Source organism: Xylocopa sonorina, chromosome 1 (genome assembly GCF_050948175.1).
Source record: "Xylocopa sonorina isolate GNS202 chromosome 1, iyXylSono1_principal, whole genome shotgun sequence".
In the NCBI taxonomy this organism is placed as follows: domain Eukaryota; kingdom Metazoa; phylum Arthropoda; class Insecta; order Hymenoptera; family Apidae; genus Xylocopa; species Xylocopa sonorina.
This window is the reverse complement of record NC_135193.1, coordinates 915,843-941,674: the sequence shown is the minus strand read 5'-3', so window position 1 is coordinate 941,674 and position 25,832 is coordinate 915,843. Positions and strand designations below refer to the sequence as shown.

General features: G+C 41.6%; 1 protein-coding gene and 1 long non-coding RNA gene across 3 annotated transcripts; both read right to left on the bottom strand.

Moving 5' to 3' along the window:
* Positions 1 to 529: 529 nt before the first annotated feature.
* On the bottom strand, positions 530 to 9,260 carry LOC143423144 (insulin-like receptor). The gene is made up of 6 exons (XM_076894245.1): positions 8,397 to 9,260; positions 7,463 to 7,889; positions 6,552 to 6,705; positions 4,925 to 5,102; positions 4,421 to 4,589; positions 530 to 3,733 (listed from the first exon to the last, which is right to left on the bottom strand). The coding sequence occupies exons 1-6, from the start codon at positions 8,666 to 8,668 to the stop codon at positions 674 to 676; spliced, it is 4,260 nt and encodes a 1,419-aa protein (XP_076750360.1). The 5' UTR covers positions 8,669 to 9,260; the 3' UTR covers positions 530 to 673.
* Positions 9,261 to 9,312: 52 nt separating this feature from the next.
* LOC143431728 (uncharacterized) lies at positions 9,313 to 25,819 on the bottom strand. Of its 2 annotated transcripts, none has more exons than XR_013102733.1 (3): positions 25,723 to 25,819; positions 23,500 to 23,643; positions 9,313 to 9,464 (listed from the first exon to the last, which is right to left on the bottom strand). It is a non-coding gene; the product is annotated as an uncharacterized LOC143431728 (long non-coding RNA). The 2 variants fall into 2 exon arrangements; XR_013102734.1 differs by having other exon boundaries at positions 23,519 to 23,643.
* Between the last annotated feature and the right edge of the window lie 13 nt (positions 25,820 to 25,832).

Sequence of the window (25,832 nt, the reverse complement as noted above, 5' to 3'; positions counted from 1 at the left end):
AAATTCGAATAATATCCGTGCGAAACGACAAAATATAATCCCTTCAAGGAATGAACAAGTTCACAGACTTGCATGGCGGAGGCACTAAGAGCTTTTGGTTATGCCTTTTAGGAATAAACATTTACGTGTCTGATTTAACAATCTCCGCAGATGCTTTTGGTTAAGCTAATATCGTTTCCGAGTGGATCGAGTAAAGGAGAATGTACGCTCGAAAAACCGTGAGGATCTTCTTAGTCGTTCCCCGCCATAAAGATCCTAAATCGAAAAATCAATGAGTATCGGCAGACAAATTGTGTTCTCTGCATCCAACCGTAAAAGAATCAAATTGACAAGAAGTGTAAAGAGAAATATTAAAAACTTTTGCCCGTGCAGGGTATTTTATCACAGGAAGAAAACTTAAGGGATGATTCTACGAACCAATATGAAACGAAAATTTAGAATAATAAAATTGCTTTTCTAGCGCTTCATCTCTCGTTTCGTTAGACTTTTTGAATTAACCCTTATACTTTCTTCCGATAGCCAATATTTATATTTTTCCGTCCATCGAGCTTGTTGGACCCTCGTTCGCGATTCATTGCCCTGAGTATTCTTTGTACATCGTATCCGAACGAGTTTGTGACTTACCGAAGATTTATCTCGGAGTAATACATACGTACGTCATAATGAAACTTCTCTAGAGCTCATATCGATGGTCAAGAGGTACATCCTCCATGATGGTTATGTGACCGAAATGCTGCAAGCCGTTCTTGAAGATACGCCCTCGACTGGTACCAGCCTTTGTTTGGTCTAACAGCGTTACGTTATCTTCGAATTCCTTTACCCATCTCGCAGTTTCATTCCCCCAATGGAACCTGATAGGCGCGGCATGATGGTAGGGCTTCTTCATACCTGAGTTCCGACTCTCTACCCCTTCTATCGAGTGGTAGAACGACTTCTCGTAGAAATCTTGGCCGAGGAACGGTTCTAGCTCGGAAACGATCTCCATGAACGTGGGACGGTCGCTTGGCCGCCACTTGAAGCACTTCTCCATGATCTTCTGGATGTTTTCGGGGCAACTGCGCGGGATATTCAGGGTTCCCTTGTGCAGTACGTGTCTGAGGACTTCCTCGTTCGAGAAACCTTGGTAAGGAATTTCGGCGAGCGTTAAAATCTCGTAAAGAACCACGCCAAAGGACCATACATCCGAGTCAGACGTGAACACGCCATCAGAAAGATTCTCTGGTGCCATCCATCTAATTGGAAGCAGTCCTTTTCTACCGATCTTATAGTAGTCGGTCTCATAGACATCCCTAGCCATTCCAAAGTCCCCGATCTTGCATACGAGATCCCTGGACACCATGCAATTCCGCGCAGCCAAATCTCTGTGAACGTATTTCTTTGACTCCAAATAGGCCATCCCATCGGCTATTTCAGCCGCCATTCTCATGATCCTGCAAGCGTTCGGCACAAGATGAGTGTCGCGAATTCGTCGTAAATAAGTCTTCAAGTCGCCATTGTCCATCAGTTCCATGATCACAAATGGAGGATTCTCGATGGACACCACACCGATGAGCTTAATAATATGAAACGTGGAGAAGTTCTTCATCACCGAAGCCTCGTTCAGGAATTCGTTCTTTTCCCTCTGACTAGCCGTCTGTGAAATGGTCTTAATGGCTACTGGCGTCGTTTTATCGTAAATCCCCCGATACACCATGCCAAAGTTGCCCAAGCCAAGCTCGTCCAGTATCTCCACGCTCTCCCTTGGCACCTCCCAGTCGTCGATCATGTATTTGGTCTCGATGTAGTCGGGGTTCACGCTGGCGATCAGTCTCTCTTGCTTCTTTCTCCTTTGGTGGTTCCTTAAAAGGATGAACAGGATGACCAACATCATGGACAGAACACCAAGGGTCAGCAGGACTATGAGGGTGAATGGAGCGGTGTTCGATACACCTATGGAGAAGTATACCACCTCAGAGAAATTTCCATCGCCAGCCAACGACGTAGACCTCATTCGCAGGCTGTACTTCCCGGGACTTAGATTCTTGATGAAGTAACTGTTCATCATGTTCCCTGGTCCGATTCGTGGTAAGCACTCGGTGCTCTTTTTCGCGTCCTTCACGTCCAGATTGGTATACTCGATGGTGTAGGATACCGTTAAGGCGTTGGGGTTCTTTACCAAGTCCCAGAACACCTCCACGATGGTATTGTTCGTCACCTGGACCTTAACGTTCTTCACATCGTCCGCGCGTTCCCTCTTCTTCGTTCTAGTGTTCGTGTACTGTATCGACGAGCACATGTTAGACTGGTTAATTTTCACGCTACACGCAGCTACACTGACGATGTACCTCGTATAATATCGCATGTTCTTAATCACAAACGAATTATTCTGGCCACTCACGTTGTACGTGAAGGCATACTCGTTGATAACATTCCCTATGGATTTCGATCCTTCCTTTCTGCCCCTTTCTTTCGATAGAGGAGTGGACAGATTATTCGTCAACTCATAGAATTGATCGTTCACGGCGTTATAATTATTGTAGACGCAATAATCCTTCCAGCCAGGCGATATACAGCTAATGGTATTGTTCTCGTGGCAAAATATCTCAAACTTCTTCGGGGTAACAATCTCGATAACGTTCTTCGTGCAGCAGGAAGTTTGACTTGACACCGGTGTCTTGACCGTCACTTGCGGTACCACCTCTTCGGTTTCGAGCTCGTCAACCAGGGTGTCGTTACAATAATCCCTGGAAGAAATTAAATTCTCGTCCTCGTAAATCATGGTGCTGGAGAGCATGTAGTATCCTATGGGCCCGTTAGGGAATAACGGTGGCTCCCAAGTGACGAGAATCTCCATGTCGTTCAGGGCCTTCGACGCCACATTCACAGGCGGCGACGGAATAGCGCTCTTCGTTCGGAAGAAAATGATCCTCGACTGACCTACCGTGTTCCCGATGAAGTTCGAGTTTCTTGCGTTGAACGTTTTCACGTAGACCGCGTACATGGTGTACGGCTTCAAGTCACTGATATGCTTCGACACCGTGCTCTTCCATTTCGGGATGTCCACATCGAGTATCTGCCAAGTGTTGTTGCCCCCGCAGGCGTTCATCTCGTACGTGATATTCTTGTTCTCCGTCTCTATATAGTTTAATAGGTAACTAAGTAGCTGCTGCCCCTCCGACGGTTTGTAGCTGTCCCAAACAAGATCAGCGTAATCAGGGCCCAGATTCTTCACCGTGATATTTATGTTTACTATGTCACAGGCCACTTTTTCGCCATTTGACTCAGGCTGCACCTCCATGTCGTTGTAGTTCGAGATGTTCACCATCTTGCTCAGCTGCACGATCTTTGACATGCATAGTTTCGGATTGTAGTGGAAGAACAGTCGGCCGTTCTCGATCCTAATCTTCTGCTCTGGTGGGAACAGGCTGGACAAATTTGGGTTGTCCAGGACCGAAAGGCTGGCATTATTGATATCCAATTTCTCGCCTTTGATCACCTTCAGCTTCTTGAAGAAGCCCAGAGAGGTGATCGGGAATGAGTGGGTGATCTTTACGTATTCCGTAATCTCCTCGATTTGACCGAACGCTTCGCTCAGTTCGTTCATTATATTCGGATTTCCGTTACGGATTTGAAATTCCAACGCGCCTTTCACCACTGTTATGCCACGGTAGCTCTGCGCGTCGGATATGTGACGGATCAGAGCGCCGTGGTTGACCTTCCGGCAGCTGCCCGCGCAGATACGACACGTAGTCATCTGTAATTGTAATTAGGAGCTATTGTTAGGAAGACAGGTCGCCTCGGTTTGCAACGAAATGGGAAAAAAATGTATTCGTTCATAGGGAATCTATGATCAGAGATTATTTAGTATAGCGGAAGTATTTTTGCGAAATTATTGTAAAAGTTGGCAGACGTTTGTCATACCAACAACCGCCTATGTTGGACCTTTCTACTCGTACGCTTTCCAATGATTTATAAGTGTGTCTCTAAATTCAGGCTAATTGAATTCTTCCTCTATTTCTACGCCTCGATAATTGGAGAAGCACGATTGAGTCATAAAATCTCGACCAAACGGAAAGACTCAATGGTATCACATAAATTACAACTGAAACTAGCCACGAGAACGTTATTACACAGCGACCAGTTGGTATTTCTACCATGTTTGCCCGACTCATAGTCGCCAATTACCACTACTCCGAATCTCCTCGAATGAAACGGAGATCTCGTCGCTTTGTAATTGGCGACACAGCATTTTAGCACTCGCGCGCATTTGAACATGATTAATGATCTCCCTCTGCTAATCCTTGAATTAAATATGAAGTAAACGCCAGATGTGGTCGCCTGACCCTTTCCCTTTCTTGTTAACCACGGATTTAATTACACGACACGGGTGCGCGGCTAATTAATCGGGTCGAGGGGATAAAAAGAGAGTTTTTGTACGCACATTGTTCTCATCGAGCGCATCCTCGTAACCGTCGGGGCAATGAGTCACGCAGGACCCACTGAATGGTCTCCAGGCTTGTCCATCATCCATGATGTAGACCATTCTCCTCAGACGATTCATTCGTACGCACTCGTCTTTCGTGATGCAGCGTCTCGAGAGGTAGGAGTATCTGTGGAGGAGATCGTGTCGCGTTTACGCGCACGCTATAGCTTATGTCAAATCAGGCGACGGCTCAAGACCACCGCCCAACGTCCCTCCACCTCAACTTTCTTTTAACCGATCTTACAACAAAGCGAAACGTCTCATTTCTACGCTTTCCTTTTTTATGGAGGTATTCAAAATTTCAAGGTGCTCGTTAAAAGCGTACATTTTGAAATTTCCTGAGAATGGTCAGGGCGTAGTCATAGATGCACATTTTTTAGTAGTGCTGCGATAATATCGTAATGTTGTAAGAGCGCAAAATTAATTTGGAGATAAAGATAAAAGTGCAACGGGATCACTCACAGATGACTGGGGCAGGTTTCCACGCACTTTCCTTCGTGTCGATAGTGCTTGCAGACGTAGCACTGGCTTTCCGTGGATCCATAACACTCGCCCAGGCACTGAGGGTGACACTTTGGCTTCTCCATTCTCTGACAATACTGCGAAGTCCAACAATAACCGTCGGGACAGTGAGAACATCCTGCGAGAAGGCAACAGTTAATTTAAAGCATCGGCTAGATGGTAATTCTGCGTGCGCTTCAACTAATATGTGTTTGACATGCAAGCACAATGTTGGGAGAATCGAGTATCTGTGCAGCAACGGGAGTTTTAAAACGTACTTGATACGTGGCTAGAACAGACTTTCGTTTCCACAACTAATTCGAACGGAATTATTTCATGACAAAAGGGATTATTTATAATACACAATTAAATACATAAATCATACCGAAGTTCAGGAAGTTACACCAATTTGTTCTTCAAGAAAGCGAATTATACATTTTCTAATTTTTTGTTTAATATTTTAACTTGTGTCCTGAATTTTTTGCAACGTTATTACCAACATTATACTTTCCGAAAAAGTACTACGTATCGTTGAAAAGTTCAATTTCTCGCAGAACTTTTTAACTAGCAATCTTGTTTTCTTTTTTTTTTCAAATTATTGCTTCTATTACTTTAATCAAAGCCAAATTGTGTATGTGAAAATGTTTGAACTTACGGTTAAAATCCACTAGAAAAAACTTCATCATACCCATTATATATGAAAAACTCATTCACATTCTACGCGTTAGCATTACGGCTCTTTCCGTATCGGTTTTTTTTTTGTTCTTTACGCACACATATCTACTATACTGTTCAAATTCTAGCACTATGCACTCCTCTCGATTTCTATGCTCTCTCCCTACTCTCATTCTGTTGAATCTACTATGCTATATGTATGTAGATCGGATTTAATATTATACCGAGCCGTTCTTCGCCTGCAACAGAGATGCAAAAAGGGCAACAGCCAATTAGTGCAAAGCGATGACATTTTATATTTTAACGAAGGATAAACTTGCTCGGGAAATTAGGTAACAATTTTCGGTATCTTTAATTCGTCAATGAAATCCTACGTATGTACATGGTAAATGAAACGGTGACAAAAAGAAATCACTCAGATAACAGAATTGTTAGCTATTAAAAATAACAAAAGGTACAAAATTCTATAATTATAAAATCTGGCAAAAAAAGAAAACAATTGAAGGGTAAGGGATGAAATTGGAAATTGATATCTCAGTGAGCAAGTGAAACTGGAAGATTTGATTAATTTAATTGCATCGTTCATTAAATGAAAAAAATTGGAAACCACATATTTTTTATTAACAATCAAACACTTTATTCTGTCGTTTACTTATTCCAGGCTATATTTAACCATTCCACCAAGTATTCAACCACATCTTATAGATTGCAATTCCTCTCCCCTTCAATTACGAATCAAAATTATTTACTGCCCCCCAAAAGCAAAAGCACATCAAGCACATAAAATCAGAGATCCATGCACCATCGATATTAATCGCATGCACGAGAAGAGGGTCGAACAAATTTTCTTCTATTTTTAATCAAATCATATAAAAGGAAGAAACCAGAGAGAGGATTTAAAAATATATAATACCAGGACAAGAGGCTTCCTCCCCATTGTCCTTGATGACGTTCTCCCCTGCGGAAACGATCAGATCCCAATTAAGGGTGTTGGTGTAACACAACGCTGGATTCTTTTCGATCCGCACGCTACCTCTAGATATCTCCGTGAGCTTCTTTAAGCCAATCTGAAAAACAGAATTCGCCGTGCACGGCGTTGATTCACCCTCGATAGAGTTAACTGCCTGTCAGAGGTCAAACGGCTGGTTAATTCGATTGACTAATTAACGTCAATTGACCCAGCGGGTCGACAGCCTCTATTCAGACAATACATTGGAGCGAAACCTCTTTACTGCGAACGTGGGAAATGATTCAATACTTGGATTGCCTAGCTTATTGGTATCATCGATTCTTTAATAGTCAGTAAACGTATCAAACTTCCTATTTTCCATTTTCTATAACGAAAAAGTTACAGGGAAAAATAAACTATAACTGTATAGTTTGCAATTGAAACACACGTGTAATATAACTTTTCTTATAATTTTTATAAATTATATACGTATGCGTACGTATAAACATTTATCAGGAAAAGAATATCCTGGTTCTGAAACCGTTCTGCAAAAGGTTTCAACCCATCGCACGGTAACGTTGAACAATTTGTGTTCACCTCTGGCAACGAGTAAAATATCGCGGAAAAACTGATACCTCCGTAGGCAAATATTTGCCGGTGGTGAGTGAATATTGATTTATTTTCAGAAGCAACATGTGATTCGTTAGCACGGTTTCGTTTTCACAAGCCAACAAGCCACCCTCTCGACGCGGTCGGGCAATATTTGCTCGTCAAGCAGGAGTTTTATTCGATCGCCACGCGTTCACCTTTTCTTACCAATGGATAATAAAAACGATGAACTCGAATCGCGCGTCAATCTCTAGGTGGATACTTGCCTCTTGCAAATTCTGCATCTCGTACACCATAAACGAATAGTCGGTGAGTAGTATATTCCCTCGGATCACTTCGAGGTTCGGAAACAGGTTGCTAAGGGTCTTCAATCCATTCACACGGTAGAGGAGCAGGTAGCCAGTGATTTCTCGAAGTTTGGGGAAAGTGATCGACTGAAAGTCCTTCTCGGAATTGTTCTCGATCAGCACGATCTGTAGAAAGCCTTCTATCACACGGCAGTCCTTCATAATCGCGAAAGCGGCGGCGGTATTCCGTATGTCGATGTTCTGACAGATACCGTCACCGATCGTGACGTTTTTGTACCGCCGACCCTTGTTGTCCCGGGTCGCATCCGTCGGTTTCGTGCTCGGTTTCGGTAAGTTCGACAGCTGACCTGGTTGCTGTGCCAATTTTGCGTTGGCCTCCGTCGACCTGCGATCAGTTAGAAGCGGAATTACTCGGGGACACTTGAGGATATCCTGGTGACAGAGCAGATTGAATTAGGGTGGAAGATAGAGCAGCCGAGTTTGTTGAACCAGGTCCAAGTTCTAGTAATCCGGTTCCCTCTTTGTTCTTTTCCGCGTCACGGAGCTAATGAAGCTATCGTTTTCCACAGCAAGAATGTGCGAAATGATTAATTGGAAATAATATAGTCTAGAATTAGAATTATAAAAAAAATATATATCTCTTGTAGGAGACTCCTTAAAATTACTACTTTACTTTGTGTCATTATTTAACATTATTGTAACTTTTTGCCGTGGATAGATAAATGTATCTGCAAGTACAATATTTCGTCACGATTTTCTCCTGCGCAAAGAATTATACGAAGCAAATTGTTTCCGTATTTACTGTTCGCCTTTTCGTAACCTACGCAATAACATACATTGCCATAATAATTTTTCCATAATTTATAGAATGCGATACAAAAGTAGTTCGTACCTGGGTACATCGATCGCCCTGTTGCTTCTGTAGGAAACGTTCCGCTCACGGAACATGTCGTCCGACCTATTCAAGTCCCTTCCATAGCGTTCGTGTCCAAGGATACCGTTCCTGATATTTCTGTCCACGTAATCGACTTCGTATGTATCCCAAACCCTGTCGTTATCATCGCTTTGCCTCGTCCTAGACCAAATCCCACCGTCCTGGCAATAGGCCAGCGGTGTCGCAGCGCAGAGGAACGCGATCATCAAAACCGTCCGCCTGATCTCCATCTTCCCGTTGCAGCCAGCACTGCGGAATCGACGTAGCGGTCGTCAAATGTATCCAAATTACCCCACCCTCCAGCGCGTTTACACCTACGCTCGCGTCCCTGCCGATCGATCGATCGTCGAGCAAAGACACTCGGCGAGGTCAAACGAATCGCGCCGGTTCGACCTCTCGACGAGCAGACCGCGAAATCCAGATCGATCGAATGCGCCCGAGTAGCCCTTGGATCCGACGAACCGCCGGAGATCGTTATTGGGGTCTTTCTGTTCTTCACTAAGCTAGAGCTCCAGGTGACTGGTTGAAAGTTCCAGCTTCCACCGATTACCGTGAATCAGATTCGGAGCTGTGCGGTACAGTCTTGCGACGATTTCAACTTTCTATCTCGCGCAAACAGACGAGCAACGCGATTAACCGTTGTCACAGCTGCTGCCTGGTGTTAATGACTGCCCAACGACCTCGTTTGCGGATCCTCCGGCCTCATGCTCGTTTCCTGCCCGTTGAAAATCCGTGGCCCCTGATTCTCCAGTCTTCCAAATTGATCCAAACCGCTCTTCCCTAAATTTCGTAACTAAATGAATTTTTAACGGGGATGATCCACTTCAACAGGCTCGTGCGGTTATAGGGTAATGAATTCATGCTAGTTGGGTTCTCCGATGAGGTTGCCCGGATGCTGTTCGTTTTCCTTTTCGACGACGGCTTCCTCCGGGCACTAAGTACAGTTCGATACGTAGCGATGTTTAAATCAGCTTCTGATCGAAGACTAAGAGTTTCTTGACCCTCATAGTTCCGCCACTGCAACGCCTGAGAACAATCGTACAGGAGAGATGCGACTCTGTTGGACTATGTCCCGAACTGGGACTCTCCGCTGACTATTTGAGCGTTCTTCAGCGAATTGGCGCGGTAGTCCCAGTCAGCGACTAACCTGCCACTTAACCCTTTAAGAGGACTACATCAGCTATTTATAACAGTGTCACGCATTTTTCCTTCGTGCCGCGGGCTAGAACTTTTCGAATTTGGAGTGGCTTTTTTAATACTACGCGTCTCGGCGTTTAATTCTAATTGTGATTTCGTCTTTGGATTGGTCGCAGCATTAACTTAACGATAAATTTCAAGTTATATTGATCAGAAATTCAATTAATATCATAGACTGTCGATAAAAGTTTTGCGAGATATTCGTTGGTCAGTATATTACCTGCAAAAGTATGATATGGAGTAATGTATTTCAACGGCTCACGAATGCTGTTAAGTGCATGCAAGAATGAAGCAAGATACCTTCGAAATGTAAATTTGCACGAAAAATTAGATTCTTTTGGCTGATTAGCATGAATTAACGGTTCTTACGCGTGTCCAAACCGTTAGTACCACGCAATTACCAACACACGCGCGTACTTTACCGAATATTATTTAAGTAACCTTCAACGCTTGTACATCCATGAATATTCATCCCTTCGAGTACAAAATTATCATCTTCTTCTCGCTGTTCTTTCTTTTTTTACTTTAAAATAAATTACTAGTTATGTTAAAAAAAGGAGAAGAAAAAGAAAACTGGACATCTTTCAGATAACATTTTATGTTTCATTGGTTACGGAAAGTCATTGTGCGTGTTCGTCGAAGAATTTAAATTTGAAACGTAATACAGAGTAATCGCGGTTTTGCGAGCGAGCCTCGTTAAGGGCGGGCATTTGTTAGTCCCTTTTTAAGAAATGATCGATTAATTAAGAAATGATTAATAAAAGTCGATAAGATTGCTTATAATGATATGACGCTTTATAATGTCCGTAAAATAACAAAGTTGCACAAGAAATTATGCGCTGGAGCAGAACAGCTGGACGTAGCCAAGCCGTTAACAAAGCAGCTTTCACGGCCAGACGAAAAAAGAAGAACCTGCACACTCATCATACATCCAGCAAGTTCTGCCAGCGCCATTTTGCGCGGCAGAACATGTAGCAGGACTGTGGAAGACGAATCTTGCAACTCTCCCTGACCGAGCATATACTGTGTGGACCATAAATTATGGCTCGCGAATATGGAACGACTCAAAATGCAACGACGTGATGGAGCCACGTTTTATCTCGTGTCGGGACTTGCTCATTTTTCAGACGAAGTAGTTTGACATTTGGGAATCGATGGAGTATCGTAAAACATAGTGGATAAGAGCAAAGTGCAGATGAAACGCCATCCACTGCTAAAAGGCGATCTTTATATCTGTCTTGGTCTACTTATTGCGTTTTACGGCTATATAAATATGAATACTAATACTAATAATATAATTCGAACTTACACACATATCAAATCTAAAGAATTTCTTAATGAATCAACATTCATTTCACAGAAGGTTGAGTTTGTTCCTTTTTTCAGAACATTAATCACATTTTGACCCATGCTATCTTTATTCTCATTTTTGCTTGACTTTCAAATTAAAGAAGCCACATTCTATACTTGCTGCTGATTTATATGCTGATCCACAAATTAAAGGAAGACAATCTCAACTTAATTAAAAATTATCAGCAAATAGAAATTATGTATGGGAACATTTATTTGTCGCACGATACAAAGGTATTTCGTTTCTGGTGATATACTACTTATAAAATGGCTACTTGTTTAATACAAAAAAAAACGACATTTATCAAACAGCAATGCTTAACGAAATACTTCTCTCCAATTAAAATCTCTATTTCTCTTTATTTTGTATGGTACACAAAGGATGTTTTGCATAAATATACACAGGTCGAGCCAGCCTCAGGGGCAACAGCGAGGAGTAATAAAATTGTATTTTAAGCTTAGAACTAAAAAACAAAAGACTTTGAAGACGGTAAAAGCCAATAAGTCAGTCCAACGTGAGTGTGACCGCTCTTGACCATATGGAATTTCATCAGGCGTCGCACAATCTTATAAATTCTTCTTATTATTCAGTTTCACAATCATTTTTGCCGGCAACCAAACTTGAAACGCAATTTTCTCATGCTTTATTTATGCCTTACTTTGTTCAGAATCATCGTCTAAAATTTCTTCTTGGATTAACCGAATGCCATGTATAATAACAATCATTATGGGCTCTGCTGCCTTGACTAGTTTCATACAGTTCAAGTATGAATATATTTTTAATGCAGCAATTAAGAAATATTATGAAATACGATTTATTCGGTAAACATTGTTGCACCGTTTAGCCTTGCTCCAGGCTAAAAAATATTGGACATTAACAGCACGCTAGCACCACGGTGCTACGCGATCCACGCAATTCTAGTTCGCTCAATCAGAAACATTATCCCCACCCAAAACGAAAGAACCTCAAAAACCTAAGTTCTCACGATCCACCCGACTAATACTTTCACACACCTGTCCCTGTCCAACCTACTTCACAATGTAGCAAGGATGAACCGTGGTGCTGTAAGATTTATAATCGGTAGCCACCTTAAACCTGTGACCACGTGAGCGCAACGTTTCGCAGCGTGTGGGCAATAGGCGAAGTGACAAGCCAGGCGATGATAAATAATCAGTAAAGAACATTCTGGTCGATGCAAAGGAAATTTTGTGCACAGTTGGCGCGCGTAGTTGATAGCAGGAGGAAAAAAGGAGGCGGACCAAAAAATGTGAAACTACTTTCATACGTCGTTCAAGGTAGATAGGAATTCTCAGTATGTCATTAGCGTGGAAAGAAACAGAGAAAAAAAAGGGAAAAATGGCAACGGCCGAGCACGTTTTTAGAAAAAAAACGTCCCGCCCCGAAGGTTCATTAGACAAACGACAGGGCACGTTCCTGTGTAAAAGCGTGGCCCGGTGTGCGCGTGTACATGATATCTCGAGGAGTGCCCGATTCCTGTTCGCAATGCAGTTACCACGGGTTTGCACGGTTCATTTATATTTACGTGACAAGTAAAATTATGTTGCGCCATCGCGAAAGCTGGGAACGGGTTTTGTACGGCAAAACTGAGCGAAACCGCTGCGGCGATCCGCGGCTGCCTGGCTCTTTTCCGCCCGAAAATTGGTATTTATATCGCGCTGGCAGCGCGCGCAGATCGCTGGACATATCGACGCATCATTCGATCGCAGGGATTCTTTTATCTTTTTCCTACCGATGATTATTTCGGACAGAAAGCGATGCTTTAGATTTCGTGGATTAAAATAACAAGATTGTTTAGAAAGCTGTCCCACATTTTATATTTAAACGGTGTTGAGGGTGGCCGAGTCGAAAATTGATTGATCAAGCTTTAAATCTCCTAGAATACAAAATAGCGTTGGAAAATGTTCTGGTTATTACGATAGAGAGTGTTAATGATTTTCTAATTGAGTGGTATTAAGGGTGGCTCAGATATTTATTAAGATAACAATCCGATTGAGGGGTAGATTGTAATTATAGAATAGAAGTGTAATTATGGAATAAAATTTGTAGAATTTTGTAATTGTGTCATTGATAAGGTTTAAAAGCTGGGGCTATTCAGACAAGAATGAAGGACTGATAATTACAAAATGCAATTAATCCTTTTGACGTAGCTAATTAACAGAAGTAACATTAGTACTTGTGCGATATTGAGAATGGCAAATTTACGATAAAGACTGATTGAACACGTTGAAATGTAAAAATGATGGAAATATCGAACGGAAATGTACCTAATGAAATTTTATTTAAAGAGGGGTAGTTAAAAAATGTTCTTCTTTTAATTCATCAAATAACAGCAGATGATGCAATCTCAAGGAAAAGTTGTACAATGATAAATACGGTTTTACTACAACAAAATTATTATAGTACAGTAAACACAATCGTTAAGGTGGAGATCGGAAGGGTAGCAGCACATTGAATTCATTATTGAGGCATTCAGACGGAACGCAAACCACTTAATTCACTTCATTACTAACCAGTAATTCGACCCATTCAAGATGATCGGAGAGAATTCCAGTAAAGTAGAGGCGATTAATTGAGGAGTTGGCTTAACTTCGTTTTGACACGAATTACGATAATTGAGAACTCAGCATCCATTCTCCCACGAGCAACAATACCGATCGATTTATCACCATTTAACCTCATTTGTGCGCCCTACAACACGTTTAAAATTTTGCAGTCCATGACCAAGTTGCAGCGATATGGAACTCGTTAAATTAGACGAAATAAATAAACGCTAAAAGAAGAATATTTGAACAGAATTTATCCGTGTAATTAGATAAAAATGAAATTAAAAATGTAGGCCACGATGTAAAGAGATTCGAAATTTGCTTCGAGCAATTTAAAGTGTTTGTTTTCCTCGCGCAGCAACGACCACAAGATAATCCGTAATCTGTTGAAAAACAATCCATGAAAAATACCACAAGATAAGTGGTCGATGGCTCCTACGCTTGTAATTCCCACGAGCGAGCACGTAAGTATGCACTCGTTCCGAGTATGAAAGAATCCGAAAACATACGAACGGAACGATTCCGCCCATTCATAAGTCGACGCGGCGCCGATAACGAGCTGATAAAGAGAGCAGATCGGCCTGTGCGTGTGCTCTCCTTTCTTATCGTCTCCACTCTGTCGTGGGATTCGAACTGATACGCACTCTCTGTGCGACACAGGAAGCTTGCTTGCTCGTTAAACACGCGATTCACTATGCGAGGAAAGAAAGGTCGACTCAAACTCTTTATTTTGAACCCCTAACAACTCCAAATATTAGACGTATGTAAAATGCTGAACAGCAATTTTAACATGCACGAAGAAGTGGAAGTGTATACAAATTTTGAAACACCGATTGGCTCACTTGAACCAGTTTGGATTGTTGTTTCGAGCGATATATTTTACATTTGGATATTTTTATAATTGAATGACGACAGAATTAATTTAATTGGCTCATTTGAGCAAGCATTCATAATTGTCTTGACCCGTATGATAGTTTGAACTGCAGTTAAATGGCTATTTAGAATGTACTCGTTCACAATTGAACTATACAAAGTCGATTATTTCGTATGCTCAAAATGAAACTTGAACAAAAATTATAATGTCTATTTGGAATGTCTCTGAAAATATTTTGAGCTACTCCCGACTGCTAATATCCTCAGTAGCGACAGACTATTTACAGTATGCAACTTTATATCACTTTTATAAGTCCGCAAATGCAAACTACTTCGAGCAACTTGCAGCTAAGACCTGAAGCAACTTTCACAATATACGAGCGAGTCACGTTTGTGTGGGACGCGAAGTCGATGAACGTTTTGAGCGCGAGTTTCGAACTTTCACCGAAATATCCCTGAAAATATCAAGCGCGAAGCGAATTGTAGAACCGCGTCCAAAACAGACGATGCTCGCACATGTGCTCAAAATAAGAGGGTCAACTTTCCTGGATGCATCCGACAACAAGTTGCAAAGTCAATTAATACATGCTGGTAACTTGGCACGTTCGCAGCTAGGTTGCTAGCGCGAAAAGTGTGTCAGCTATAGGCCAGGGATTGTAAAGCTGCACGAAAACGTTGTTTCGTCATAGCGATCGAAGTGAACGCGTATATTTTCAATGATACACACCACGTATTAACAATTCTTAATCCAACTGAACTTTCATACCTTCTTCACACCGTGTTGCCTGTACACGTGTCGAATAACACATATTTCTACTAGCGTTGCTATTCCACACCAAGTGAACATATTGTAAAATTCTATATTTACTTGTAAGTACGTGTTAAAACGAGCTCATTAAAATCTAACTCTGGATTTTCGATATTAGCATTTGATACTCATTTGCATAATGTCCATTCTATAATAATAACAAAATTACTGAGCATTACTTAACACGTTCGCTGAGGTCTCGAAAGTAATACGTCTAATGGCTCAAAATACGTGCTACTATTCTCTTACAGTCCTAAGCACTGCATTTTCTCCCAAATAGTTAATATTCAATGAAATACATTCAGGAGTTTTCGCTGTAATTGATACTTTTAATATAAGAAAGTTAGTTTAACGCATTAAAGTTGAAAATGATACAAAATAGAATATTATGCACACGCACCACGCAGGGCTGCAAAGGGTTAACGCTATAATCGCGAACCTCGTGAACCCTCCATGATATTAATACATCCTCATATCTCTCGTGACTACCAATTCGCGATGTTTTGTGATTCGTTCTCGAGTCACGTTGCATGCAGTAAATTAATTTAATCCTGCGAACTACAGGCAGGGATTAGCGCCAGCTTGAACACGTTCTCCTGGTACTTCATTTCCCAGTTTTAATGACATGCTTGGCGATGATGCATTATTCAATTATATTCAATTATATATATATATTTCTAATTTGGTTTGTGCAAAAAGTGGGAAATGTTTCTGGCATACGTTCGGATGCAACCTTGCGGGTAACCGTGGTATCACCTTAGAGAAATCCACGCCATTTTCATTCGATTGAAGAAATTTGAGATCTTCCGTTATTTGTTGCACTATGTCAAGTTTCCAAATATGATTCAAATTCCCGTTTTTAGAAATGTACAGTATTTGAATTTCATTTATTTTCATTTTATAATTGCAAATGACCAAGTTTGTGAAATTTGTATTTATCTATTTTCTATTTCGATTTATTTCTAAAATTTGCACAGATCTTAAATCTCGAAATCTTCAGTCCCATTATTGCGAATAATTCTAATTCTATGCTTCAAATTATTCTTAATTTTTCTAATAATGTCCATTCGCTCGAGTAAAAGAAAAAGAAGATAAAGATCAAAGCAATCCATTTCGCGAACCATAGGCGATGACACAAACACTTACAAGCGGCGAACTTTACCGGAACTTCAACCTGAAGAAAGTATTCTCTCGGGAGGCGACGTGTTCCGTGGCACGTAACACAGAAGCCGTGCTGCGCTGCAACATTGTTTTCACACGTAACACATTTCCGGTCGTGTATTGATGCAACGACAATAGCGTAGAACAAGGAAAAAGTGAAATTTCTACGACTGTACACGTACATACGAGCTTGTTGGCTTTCACAATTTGCACGCCAATCGATCGTTTTCTAGCGTTGACAGAGGTAGGAATGGAAAACAAGAAGGGAGGAGAGAAGAAGAGAAACGAGAGCTGAAGCGAAGCATTTGAAAGAACGTCAACAGCTGACTCACAAACGAAGCGTTACATTTACCGTACCATAATTAGATGAATATGACGTTGAACCTCGCAGCGAAACTTTCCAATGTGGAACATTCTTCACAAGTTCCATCTTGTTTTGGCGCCATACTTTACGATTTAAAGGAGACGTCGTTTGGCAGTAAAATTGTCACGCAAACTATCCGCAATTACTGTAAATGGAAGTTTACACGAGAGAACTTATACCTCACCGGTGGAATTTAAATGGTTTTCGTGGAGAAATGATACTATACGTGATTCTAGGTTACAGTGACGGGATAAGATAACAACGTAAGAGTGGTACGCGGTTGATCTAGATTCATATAAAAGTTTCTTGATTAATTATTAAACTGCGGATATTTGTGCAATTTCGTGCGTTTCTAAATAGTTATTTAAGTAATGAAATCGTGGAATTTAAACAGAATTATTTTATTTTTCTGCTTATCGCTCTTACGTTACTATAGAAGTTTTCTTATCATTGTATTTATAAGCCGAATAATTAATATTTGAAATAGATGATCAGTTGAAAATATGATATTTCATTTTGTAATAACATTGTAACTACAGTAGTAAAGAAGATAACGATCGTTCAAATTGATAATGTCCATCACTCTAAAAGCATGAAACACTGCTCGATGTAATTAATCGAATAAACGAGATATACGCTGATCGAAGAATTAATTTGGCCGATACCATTGGTAGCGAGCCCGATATCGATGTAATTAAAATTCTTGAGTTTACAACAATGTTTGACGTTCGATGCACAGCGGAGAACGGTAATTACTTTCCGATGAAACAAACTCGCCTCGTAACGATACAATTAGTTTAATCCTAATTACAGTTTACTAGACCGATGATACCAACGGTATTTTACTATCGCGAGGCCACGAGAGAGAAATTAGGTGTTCGGAATCTTTTACGTTAAGAATGAACTCAGAGGTTGATTAATAACTTGCACGGTGCAGCACGCATGCGGACACTATTATAGTTCTCACGTATGTGCGTATCGACTAATTAGATTGCTACCGAATAATTATCTACAATAATTTTCTGCACTCCAATAATTTTCCAATTTCGAGTGATGTATTAAGAAAATTTGTTTTACAACTGATTAACGCTGAAATATTTCATAGTAGTGATACTAGCATTGCTAGTGTCACTAAGGTTCTTCGGAATACTAACAGTGCTACCACTGTCAGTTGTAGTAATGACTTCTATAATAGTAACTTAATTTCTTTCCAAATTAGTTATTACATCAATCATGAGTAAATATTCCTCACAATTTTTCCTGTCCCTCCTATCTGAAAAGCTGTTAAGTTGTAGAGGAATATAAAGTTGAATGTTAAAAGAGAAAACTGATGAGGCGTAAATAAAAGCACGTGCGAGGTTAAGTTTCCGCAAGGAAAATGCTTTCGGGTCTATCGTGAAACGAGGACACCGGGCGGTTCGCACACGTGAAACCAAGACGAATACGACCGGTAGATAATGGCGGATTATTTCTAGAAGCGCAAATTACATTCACGAACGCGTAAACAAAGTACGACGCGCTGCGAGCGAGGCTTGACGATAGAGAAATCTCATTTGCATGGCTGCAAACCGAGTTACCGGAACGACCAATCAACCGAGAGAAGGGGACACGAACGGGGGCCTAAAAATTGCATCATTGTCATTGTCACAACGTAGATGACCAGCGTCACGTGCCCTCTTTCTAGCTCTCTGCGAAGGTCCACGGTAGGCTAAACGAAATTAAACGTGGAACGACGCGGAAAAGAGGCAACGCGCGGTCCTCGAACGACGTGGATCGAACTATCAAAATGGCGCCCCTCTCACCCCTCCGCGAGCTTCGTTCAACCATCGCACAGTACACAACATCTGTTTAATTTTTTTGTAAATACTTTCAATATATTCAATACGTCTGAATTACGTAATCGTAGATAATAATAGCAACTTGTATGTTTGCCTCAAAAGTAGAAAGTTCCTCGAGGAAACGAAAACACGCTCAAGTCTAATATTACTTAACAAAACATGCATTTATATACGGTATCGTGAATCAGTTATCCAAAATTTATGACTGACTAATCTAAAATTTTAATATTGAAGAATGACGAGTATTATAAAATCAGATTGTTTTTTATCGGCAAAAATTGAAGAATGCAATGAAAAGACTGATTAGTTCCATTGCTTAAACTCTTGCAGTAATTTAAAGGATTTCAGTCTTACGTCTAAATTTTACTTGTGCTGCGGAAAGCCAGATTGCAGACTAGAAGTTAAGTATCGAAACTGTCCATTTCCGATACAAACAAAGTAATATCCAGTGCGGTTAAATCCTCCTTGAAAACTGAATTTTCACCAAAGAATAATGGAATTACTGAATTAAAGTAATTAATATAAATTCGCATTTTTAATATAAATTCGCATCCTCTTCACTGCGATGATTGAATACGTATATGAAGTAAGGGAAGCTGCAGGAGAAATGCTTTCATGAAGGTTAGCCAACCATTAAATTAGTATACACACCAATAACGTATCCTCCACCAATCCATTCGACTTTCGCCGTTCCGATCGATCAGTTCGAACTCCCTGGGTTATTATACAAACATATGCAACTCATTAAGATTGTGGAAAACGTAGCGACCACCATCTAAAAGGGAAGCAAAAAGCACGCCTGAAAACCATGAAGGAAAACCAAAATATAGAAAGTTTGAGATCAGAATGAAGAGCAACATGCGGACGGACACCGTTTCGTGAAAGGTTTCAATTATACGCGGAGTGCATCTACATAAGCGAACTATCGATTTGAACGATCATCGTTCCCACTCAATAGGAGACCAGTTATATACTTTCAATGTCGGAGGTTAACGACTCTGGGAGTTAGTCGCACGTCATATGGCCAAACAGAGATGACGCCAGACGGCGATCAATACGACGTTCGTCGAATAAAATCGCCTCGATAAGGGAAGAAGTCGAGGATAGGAAATGCGAATTGATCGCCGATTTATTTTTATGAGCCTACGGGGGCGATCGGAGGCGTTGAAGTTTCCAAGCACACGACACCGTGAGAAAATGCTCCCAGGAAGCTCCAGCGACGGCCCACGCATGTCGCTTTTACGTCGTTCGAAATTGCGCATGTCAAGACATCACGGTCCCTTTCTTCCTTCTCTTTTCCTCTTCATACCGTACGCGCCGCTCGCGCGCACCGTCAGCCGAATGTTTCGAGGTCGTTCAAGATGATGTTTACAAGACAATAGATTCCTCGCGGGCTTATATGGCCATGTGTTAATGGCGCGCGTGTCCTTTCCGCTCGATTCTATTTAGGCGTACAGGGGCTGTTTCGTTTTGGACGACGAAAAAACGATTGATATAGAATTGTTTCTCATCCGATCTTGATGGAATTTGAAAGTAGGATCCCTCTTGAAGCACAGAGCATTTTAGTTATGAGTTATGAAGAAGATCAAAATGGAATATGAAAATTTCACTATATGTACCTATAACTTCGCTATAATCTTGAATTTAATTTATATGCGATAGCAGATTTAAAATTTGACATAGGTTGTTTGAATTATCTTGCAGAAACAATTGGAGCAGTTATTATTATTTGTACGAACTGAATAAAACAACAAAGTCCACAAGACTGTAGTCCATGCTTGCTTTTGTCAAGTAACCTTCGAGCGATCTTCATAGTTGCACTTGTGCCAATTCGTCGGGAATAACACTGGGGAATAACTCCGACCTACATTCTGTATTATTTTTCCTTAATTCAATCCTCCTTTTGAGTTCTACATGTATAAACTCAGAAAACCAACTGTATTACTCTAATAATCACCGTTAACCTTAATAATATACTTACGCATCGAGAACGCGTTCTGTGTCACGAGAATTAGGATAATTCGAATGAAATTGACGAGTCTCCTACGGCGATTCCGATAGTCGGCCGTACAAAACGATAATTGACCGTCATCTTCGCCGTCCTTGAACGTCACCACTTCCTTTTTCATGGAAACCGCGACCTTTAGAAGACCGATTGCAGCCGCCCGAGAAAATTTTCCCCCGTTTTCAGCAAACGAACACGGAACAACATGCAGAATGGATATTTCCACTGTGCCACTTTCGTTTTCGTACCAATTATGTAGCTTGATACCAGTAGCGAATGCTTGATAATGCGCATACCACGCGTGCAGTAGACCGATAACGAAACCGTAAAGCTATAAAAACGCAGCTACCTTTTACATTCAAACCTAACATTAGTCAACCGCAAGAAGAATAAAGTTAGCTTTATCATTAAAATCGTTAATGAATTAGTACCAATGGATATCAATTTTTGAAACACCTTCCGAATACGAGAACTTTCATTCAGAATAGGCTAGAGTCGCTTATCCAAGATTAACGCAAATTGACGCAATTGCATCATCGGTGGCTACGATAACGTTATCGAAGCACGATATCCGTTACATGTGTCACAATCATTGCGCTGTTTTTTCTGATTCAGCTCATGTTACATAATTAATACAAAACACGCTCGTTACTTCTACCTGGAGATCCTATCGTTTTACCGACGGAGTAGCCTTACGTTTGCCTACCAATATAGCGCCTCTGGTCCTCACCCGTAGTGCACTGATAGCTACGAAGACCGTTCCATGAGATAACAGTGACAAACGTATGGTGTCCTTGAAACTACGTATGCCATCGTTTCCGTTTCGCGATTTCGACCTTATTTACCCACGATGGTTATCAAGTTCCGGAACGCATGCGCGTTCACTCCCCAATCTCATACGTGTGTCTTTACCTGATTCTCCAATTGCCGTGTTATTTTTAAACCGGAGGCTGATTACCACAGCCCATGATATATGGGAGCGATCATTTTGTATTTACTGTTGAGCGTAACAGGGTAAAAAGTGAGCTAGGATGCGTTGCAGCAACGGCGTTTGCCAAACAGGCGAGTCACCTCCTTTTATCTTTCTATTACGCAACCGTTTCGCCACGGTGCTTGTTTTCGTTGCTCGAAATTTTACGTGCCCTTTTATCGCCACTTCAACCGCCATACCGACGAATTCATACGACAGATCTCACCGAACGACCGTATTCTATTCTCTCTTAGCACCTGAAAATTCTCTCCGCCAGGGAATGCATAAGACACGCTCGCAATAAAAATTTCGTTGATCGCGTAGCGTATGTCGCTGACAGCTATAATTCTGCGCTAATCGCGGTCAGAAGATTGCACTCGGTCACGGAATCATTTCGTAGACTTACGATCCTCTTAAATCGCGTTCAGCTTCGGCACCCGGTCACGTCATTTCCGATTTTTCACCGCACAAATAACGCGAAGGGGCTATAAATAATTTAACGAGATTAATGACCGTGCATACAGTCTTTCAACGACTTTTTTAATTCTATTCAATCGACCGAATTAAACATCCACTAAATATAATTTATCGGAGGGTATTAACTTAATACCCCTCGATCGTCCGGTATCTTTCGTTTGAAATTTTATGATTTTGCCCGTTATCGGCGTGCAAGCTCGTCCCCAATAATTTCGTTGCATATTCGATCAATTAATTGAATCTTGTTTACCAACATTCGTACGTCGCGAGAATCGTTTCATTAGCTGTTCGATTAATTATTAATTACGCGTTTACACATAATTAACGTTCCCATGAATTATCGGGAGCTGAATCATTTTTTGATACAAGGTTCAACGCACGGCACTGCGTTAACTCCAGTCCAATCGCTTCCCAATGTACAATCGAATGTCATGGCAAGCGCATAGTGTGTTCTCCACATATATGTGGTCGAATGTAGCGTGTGCGCGCGTGAAACTTCCACGCGTGCAAAAAACACGTCGGCACGAAACAGAAGCGAAGACAAAACATTATTCACGCGATAGCGCACGCGGCGGAACAAGTGTTACAAAGTCAAAGTTGAACGCTTTCCTTACGGGCACGTCACAGACATATACATATAGATGTACATATATCTCATGTTTGATAAAGTAATAGTGTGCAAATAACAACAAACGTAACAGAAAAATAGAAAATCACGAAACTCCAGCAAATCTTCAATCGCTATTGATTTTAATTGAAACCAACCATGTATATACATTTTTAGTAGGATGAACGGAAATATGAATGTTTTAAAAAACGTAGTACGCTAGAAGGAACTCATTTATTGACCCACTAGGTTTCCTCTTAATATTGGATTAAGATTGGAATATCTTTTAATTTTCGGTCGCCGCGAGGCAGCCAGATGCATTAGCACAAAATAATTATCCAAAGCCATGGAGATTCAACGAACTTATTCAACCATTCTTTCTATCGTTCTTACGTTGCAACAAACTGATCTGAAACTTTTATGGCTAGTATACATTTTTGATAAATAATAAGCCTCTGTCAATTCCACGAGGAAGTAACTTTTCCAAAACAACTTCCGCAAAATCCTATATAAACCCACAAGAAAGTACGTAATACTTTTGAACAAATGTAGCAGTTTCACTTATACCTTAAGGTAATGTAACCTTTGAAGTGAATCAATTGTTTTAACCCAAAAAATGTACAACCAACAGAAATGAAACTGTTGTCTGGGCACCACTTATTGGAAACAACCAGCGTCTAGACGCCGTATAACCAACAACGCTCTCGTCGGCACACTTTGACCGATACGCAATTCGAACGAGCAATGGGACGCGGTCGCTTGTTACGCACAATTATATACCACGGAAACCGTTCAGACCGACGCGACTAAGCAACGTGCTCGAATTTTTCACGCGGCAATACTTACGTGTCTGATATATACGTACATTCCTGGTCGCGTACTGGATCCGTGCCGTTCGTCCGCAATGATGACACATCGATAACACAATCACTACCGGAGCACCACTGTCGTGTGTCCCACATTACTCGGCATTCCGATACGCCGAAATCACTGCGTAAGTAATAGAAAGATAGATGAAGAGAAAACAATGAAGGACAAGTATTTTGCCCAGCACGTACGCAAATACATACACACACGCACGTACAACACCTACGTAGTAGACAGAAATTAGGGATCGATGAGTGCCGTTTACAACGCGACCGATTACAAAACCGCCATAGTACAACGTTAATTCCCTTTTTCTACGCTTAGGCGCTTAGTCGGAACATTTTCAAGGCTTCCCGGACAGGGGATTTGACAAAACACACAAGGTTGCTCGATACACCACGAAATTCTATCTTTTCCTTTCACGATACCTCGATCCACAAATTATTTAGGACAAAGCCTTCTGCATGGCTGCGCGCCCGCGCGCGCGTGTACACCTTCGCACGAGAGACGCGATGATTTGTGACCGCTTCTAATGCGCAGTTACCATATCGTGCACTCTGTAGGAAAGGAAACCAATACAAGGAGTAAAACGAGCAGAAAACCACTCCCCGAAGGTTCAAGCGCTGAGATGCCACCACCACTGCAGACTATGCGCAGAACACGCGCTGCTTGTTTACTTTATCCCGCCTTCGAACAGGTAGTTAATACGCACCTCGTGATAGAATCACGTTCATGGGCGAGAGAAATGTGCGTTGTACCGTTCACTTGCAACGTTCCTTTTTCCTTTAATCGACAGACGTTCAGACGATCTGTTTAAATCGCACAATACAAGTGTGAACGCGTAACGAAAACGAAACGTCACGAATCGAAGTACGCGTAGACATCGTCGAAGCCGATCATGTTATCGCTGCCGTTCCTCAGATTACTTTTTAAAACGCGGCACTATAAATTCCAATGGTATTCACACGCGTGACGTCCTCGAAGACACGCGACACAACAAAAACGACACGACGGCATACGTTCTGTCCCGCGAGAACGCGTACATATGTGTATAATTCACTTGCGGCAATACGAAAGAAAACTCGATACGCACGGTAGGGGAAAGCAGGGTAGAATAATGGGGGTAAAAGAAAGGGTGGCAGCGAGTGCGAAATTTCCTGTCCCAGGATTCTTCGTTTTGTTTCCTGAACAGGGGAAAAGTTAAGGTCTATTTACAAATATAGCCAATGAAAATAATATTTGTAGGCAGTAAAAATAGTACAAATAAACTGTGAACGAAATTGTGCGCTTCTACAAGAAACTAAATTCCACAAAAGGATAAAAATTGTACGCAGTACTTGGGGGACAGTATTTACAATGTGCGGGTACTTTTTTTAACTTATGTACGTATCCATTCCGTTCTGTACAGTTGCGTCATTGTTGGCGTTACCCTGCTACGTTGAAATTTGGGTATCGTCGGATAACTGTACGAAACTGTTGTCGAATTGATGCGGAATCGTCGCTGAACGGATACCTCGTCGATACCTTCACTGTAAATAGACCTGTATACGATCATTGGTGGACTGAGAACAACAGAGAACACGAGAGACACGTGCCAGAGACAAAAGACGGGGAGACATATATATCGACAGTTTGACGGGAGAAGAGACGAAAGGAAAAACCGGTTAGGAAAGAAACTATAATTGCGGTGCGCGACCTAAGAACATTTTCTTTCCTGCCGCCATTATCCGTTGATAAGGAAAAAGAGGGGTTGCTCCGTCAGGGTGGTACGGTCGCGCGAGGAGAAAGGAAGAGTTGAACCTGAATTTAAGTTAGAGAAAAAGAAGACCGATGTAATGGACAAGAGGTGGCTGGTGCTGGTCGCGTACCGTATTGCGTAGTAAACGCTTGAATGGATTACGTCACGCGCCAGAGGCAAGCGCAAGAGGGTAAAAGCGTCGCGCCAGACACCCAACATACACAGTCTCTACGCTCTCGCTTCGTGTAAAGGGCATTTGTTTTGTCGCATCGACCGTTCTGCGCGTCGCACTGCACGCGTTTTGCGTGCCCGAGGACTTCGGCCCCGACCACGGTCGTTTTGTTTTCCGGTCACCGGTAGTGAGGCCCCGAGGCCACGCACACCTCTATCATCCTGTCATATGAAATTTTACACGTTCGTACGTAATTATGGACATATATATATATATACGCAGTTTCGTTTACCGTTCGCGCATACTAGTGCGACCGGATACCGTTTTCCTATGTTTCTCATGCACCTTCGCATCGTTTACCGGGAAACGATCAATCATTAAGATATGACACGTACAGCCGCG

What these genes read in the sequence shown, in the direction of transcription:
- LOC143423144 (XM_076894245.1), bottom strand. Translation starts at nt 8,668, where the DNA reads ATGGAGATCAGGCGGACGGTTTTGATGATCGCGTTCCTCTGCGCTGCG. An exon ending in GGAGGAAGCCTCTTGTCCTG is followed by an intron (nt 5,103 to 6,551) that starts GTATTATATATT and finishes GCCTTCTCGCAG; the next exon opens with GATGTTCTCACTGTCCCGAC. An exon ending in ATGCGCTCGATGAGAACAAT is followed by an intron (nt 3,734 to 4,420) that starts GTGCGTACAAAA and finishes TTACAATTACAG; the next exon opens with ATGACTACGTGTCGTATCTG.